General features: G+C 39.8%; 1 protein-coding gene across 1 annotated transcript in view; it reads left to right on the top strand.

The window, feature by feature from the left end:
• The window catches only part of LOC125042012, a 60,189-nt gene that overhangs the window by 49,099 nt on the left and 6,090 nt on the right, over positions 1 to 5,000 (top strand). Inside the window, exons 7-11 of the mRNA XM_047637473.1 lie at positions 5 to 280; positions 1,684 to 1,812; positions 2,345 to 2,473; positions 3,369 to 3,478; positions 4,131 to 4,285. Of these exons, the coding sequence (XP_047493429.1) occupies positions 5 to 280; positions 1,684 to 1,812; positions 2,345 to 2,473; positions 3,369 to 3,478; positions 4,131 to 4,285 (799 nt within the window). The remainder of the gene's footprint in view (positions 1 to 4; positions 281 to 1,683; positions 1,813 to 2,344; positions 2,474 to 3,368; positions 3,479 to 4,130; positions 4,286 to 5,000) is intronic.

The raw sequence follows: 5,000 nt of genomic DNA on the forward strand, positions 1-5,000 counted from the left end.
ATGACCCCAAGGCGTTATTGCAGCTGCAGACCCCGGCCGAGGTCGAGAGCCGGGGTGTCAGCACCTCCAAGAGCAGCCCTATCACCGCCATCAGCGCCGTCGTCAGCCCCGCGTCAGTCCAAATCAGGACAAGAGTAGCAGCAAGGCGGACGGAACCTCGAGGGAAAACCCGAGCAAGGACAACAAAGACAAGATCGCGAAAGACAGGCACAGAGACAGCTCAGCAACAGGTCACAAGAGCAGGTCCCACCACGGCTCCACGAGAAGGCACTCTCGACAGGTACCTGGAGTGCGCAGGTCTTCCTTCGTCAGTAGTTTTCTTCTGATTTGTGGATGGGAAGCGGCGGAGGGGGCTGCCCTTGACCTCAGCACTTAGGTGAACACGTACTGGTCGTAAGGAAAGGCCTGTCATTATGATGGGCTTCTAGATATCCATAAATGATTGTTTTTCTTTCCACACTCGCACAGAACGACCTAAAAAGGCCCTAGATGTTGCAAAGCTTTCTCTGTAAAAGTCGACAGCCCCTTTTATAAACACAGTTGGCCTATTGCCTGGGTCTTCTAAGGCTTTTTAGACTGCAGCAAGCAAACCAAAAGTACCTTTGACACCTTCGTAGACTGACACGCTTACAAGTTGACTTTTGCCAGACTCACGGTAGACTCGAAGTAGACAGTAGATAAACGTGTAGATGATGCTTCATGTCTTGCAACTAAAACGATATATTTCTTGCTTTCTTTCCTTCTTTTTTATTTGATATTGTCCCTTCCCAGTATTATTTATCAAGATTAACCTCCTGTGATAAATGGCATTTACTAAATGCATGACGGTGTAAAAGGTGAATTTTAACGAACACTTTCTGTCGTATGAAAATTCTAGGTTTCAGGTTAATTAAGAAAATAATTCGAGTTATGATCATTCATTGATTTGTCTTTCATGATAGACTAATTATGTTAAATCCTTGAAAAAAAGTCGAAAAGATCGTTATAATTGTTACTGTTATCATTACCCTATGAATCTTCATTTTGTTATTTTTGTTTTATCATCATCATCATTACTCTTATTTACCAAGGTTCAAGCATAAAGTATAAAGTAGTCACATATTAGCAGAGTGTTCAGTAAAATTGACCTTGTAATTAATACTTACCGAACTTAAGGTTCCCTTTTTGTGAATTGCACGTTTCATGATTACGTTTCTTGATCACTGCTGTTCACTGTATACAAGCATTGCACAGCTTCGCTTTCTCTTGGCACTTTGGCACACCCCTTCGTGTTTATATTCATACAGGCATACATTCATATATATATATATTTATATATATTTATATATTTGTGTGTGTGTGTGTGTGTGTGTGTGTGTGTGTGTGTGTGTGTGTGTGTGTGTGTGTGTGTGTGTATGTGTATGTGTATGTGTATGTGTGTGTGTGTGCGCACACACACATATATTTATATATACATAAATATATATATACACATATATATACATATATATACACACACACGCACACGTACACATAGAAAACTAATGGCATATTTTTTCTTCATGAAGTACGTGCTAATATTTTACGACACTTCCTTATCAACAACGGAGTGTCGACCTGAAACCATAAAAACACACATAATAATAATAATAATACACTCACACCCGCTCCAAAAGCTCCCTCTAGCGTCCCTTTTCGTTGCAGGAGTTGGACCCTTCGTCGAGGAGCAGCCATGCCCCGAGGAATGCGGAAAATAAGGACGGAGGGTCGGCGGCAGTCAAGCAGGAGCTCCTTCACCTGTCGCTCGCTCGCCAGGCCCTCGAGGCCGAGAAGGTGAGGGGGGGGGGGGTGATGTTGTTGTTGTCTTTGTCACTGTGATTGTTCTTGTTATTAACATCATTGGTGGCATTATCTGATAGTGGCGTAATTATGCTAGGACAGTTGTATGGATAAAGGTCATGAGAGATAATTAGCCTCCTGGATTGTTTGACATTTTTGGGGAATAAGTTGTTCATGCATTTTAGAATTTTGAAGGTCGTCATTTTTATTGATTTATCATTATCGCTATTGTTCAAAGCTGCCAGCATGTCATATATAATGTTTTCTGTTTTGTTTTTTTAATGTAATTTGTATCGGATTCCAATTACAAACACACACACACACACACACACACACACACACACACACACACACACACACACACACACATATATTACATCATTACATCAAATAAGTTATACATTTCCCACACACACATCAAAACATCAGAAATAATCCACTCCACTATCCTTAGTGGAGTGGGTTATCCTCCACTCTCCTCCACACCCCGCCTTCTATTTTTTTCACCACGAATCTCTATCCACAGGGAGATCTGTCGCGACTTTTGGAACAGCGAGAAGGAATCATAACCGAACTGAGGAAGCAGATGCACCAAAGAGACAAGACGATACAGGCTCAGCGAGTCCAGTTCGAGGAAGCTTTGAGGAACAGCCAGGTAAAAGAGGGCTTGCGAAATCATGGGCGTTCAGGTTCTTTTGTGTGATAGTGCCAGGGCCGGTGCAGTGGCAAAGGCCCTTGGGTTCTGTAGTTATGGGGTGGTGGTGGTAAGGGTCTTTACAGAATGGCAAGTGTTGAAGTGTTTATGCAAGGGGTCGTTAACAAATTACAAGTGTTTGGGGGTTTATGCAAGGGTGGTTACAAAATTGCAGGCGTCGAGGTGGTTCTGTAACCATTTTGTGGTTGTTAGCGTCACAAAGTCACAGGTGTCTGGGTGGTTCTATTCAATGGTTCTGAAATTAAATAGAGGTTATCCTTTTTAAGATTATGTTTGTTGTTTGTTGATATGTATATTCCGATAGACTTAAGGCACAAAAAATTATCATATATATTTATGGTACGGTATTTTTATATTTTTATACTGATTCGGTTTTATGATGAATGTGTCTGTAGAAAGCATTGCCGAAATTTATGATTTGCTGTTAATTATTTGTATTTATCCTTACATTTTCCAACACATTGAATTGATACTAAAATGCCTTCTGACAGAATTCAGTTATAAAAAAAAAAATTGTTTTATTTTACCAACATTCTCTCTTTGTCACACATCTATGATTCCTCAGCATAATCAGTTGATCATTTACCTTTTTTCCCGCAATAAAAACATTATTTTCTACTATCGCTGAAAAAAATCTCATCTGATATCCCTAAATAATACATTTTCTGTCTTAAAGAATCCCATTTTCTTTCATCGCAAAGAACTTCCCATTTTCTGCGATCGCCCAAAAATTCCAATTTTCTATTACCATCCTGAAATCCATTTTCTGTCGTCGCCAAAAAATAAACTAAAAATCTCTCTTCGTCAAAACACTAACCCTGTTCTCTCGTCGCAGCAGAACGGGAAACGAGACAGTTCCGCCGCCCGAATGGCCATGTCAGGCGGAGCGCGAGAAGAATTGCAGTTGGTACGGGATGCCATTTCGTCTCTCCGGAGTAATTTCAGGTATGGAGAGTTTTGCTGTTCATGATATTCATTTAGTATCTTTGTTGTAGGTGTTTTATATGTCTTTTTTTTCTGTTATTTTTTTTCCCGTTCATCTGTTTTTTTGTTTGTTTTTTTATGACTTTGTCTCTCGGGAGTAAATTCAGTTCAGTTTTCTTGACTTTGCTTTCTGACTATAATACCATTATTTACAAACTATGCCTTTGCCAGGTGCTGACAACGAATGAAATAACTTACACCACATTATCAATACGAACATATTTTACTCAAATACCTTGAACTTTTACATTTACCTTCAGTAAATAACACCCATTCACCATTAATGAGAAAGCATTTTACTTCAAAATATCTTTAAACCAAACAAAATCTCTAAAACACATATGATAATGAACGCACCCCCCCAAAAAAAAAAAAAAAAAAAAAAAGATATATACACACAATATATGTGTGTGTGTGTGTGTGTGTGTGTGTGTGTGTGTGTGTGTGTGTGTGTGTGTGTGTGTGTGTGTGTGTGTGTGTGTGTATAAAACGAACACTTAACCAACCTTAATTCCCTCAACCACACACTAACGCATTTCCCGCCAGCCCCACTTCCTTCAACCACACACAAGCGCATTTCCTAAGCCCCAAACCCCCTTTTCTCCCGACGCAGAGAGACGGACCCCAACCAGCACACACTCGACACCCTGGAGCAGGCCATAGCGGTGCTGATAGAGCGAGCAGGAACTGGTATCAGCGGAGGCGTGAATGGCGTCGCGGCTGACAAATCGTCGAGGCCGCCAGGTCACGACAAACGGCCTGTCAACGGTGGGTGCTTGACAGGGCACGGCAGGACGCGCGCGTGTGTGTGTGTGTCTCTGTCGTAGATCGTAAGGGGGGTGTTCTGGTGCGATCTGCCGAGGAGACTGGCAGGAGGGAGGTGGTTTATATCCGAGGGTTGGGTTGGTATTAGAAAACGGTGGGACAGCACGGTAGTTCATGTTTTTTTTTTGTTTTTTTTTTTCTCTTATTAAGTTGATTATAAAAATCGATCAAAGTTATAAACTGATTTCGATTATGTGGCAACTCCTCCTATATAGAGGAAGGAAGCATATTGTACGAATTTCTAGAAACCATAAGCGAAATTTATGATTAGCTTATTTTGATTTTATCTCTATTTAAGTTCTTCCTTAGGTATATTAAATATCATTTTTATTTGGCAGGACTTTACGACCTAGTTTGTTTTATAATTGTTTTTATTTTGCTTTAAAAGTTTTATTAGTTGAGTTGTATTGGAAATTTGTAATTAAAACGTAATGTTAGGGGAGAAAAGTTATTTTAAATATATAGTTGTGTGGTAAAATAGAAGTGCTTTGTGATTTCCTAGTGAATTGCATGTCATTATTTTTTGTTCTTTTGTCTTTTTTCATGTTTTGTCTTATTTGATTAGTACCGAAGAATGGATATAATTTAGTTTTTCTTCTTCTTTTAGAATAGAATTTAAAGGATTTCATTTGTTGCATTGGTGTTGGATCTGTTGCCT

The sequence above is a fragment of the Penaeus chinensis genome, chromosome 31, assembly GCF_019202785.1.
Source record: "Penaeus chinensis breed Huanghai No. 1 chromosome 31, ASM1920278v2, whole genome shotgun sequence".
Classification (NCBI taxonomy): Eukaryota; Metazoa; Arthropoda; class Malacostraca; order Decapoda; family Penaeidae; genus Penaeus; species Penaeus chinensis.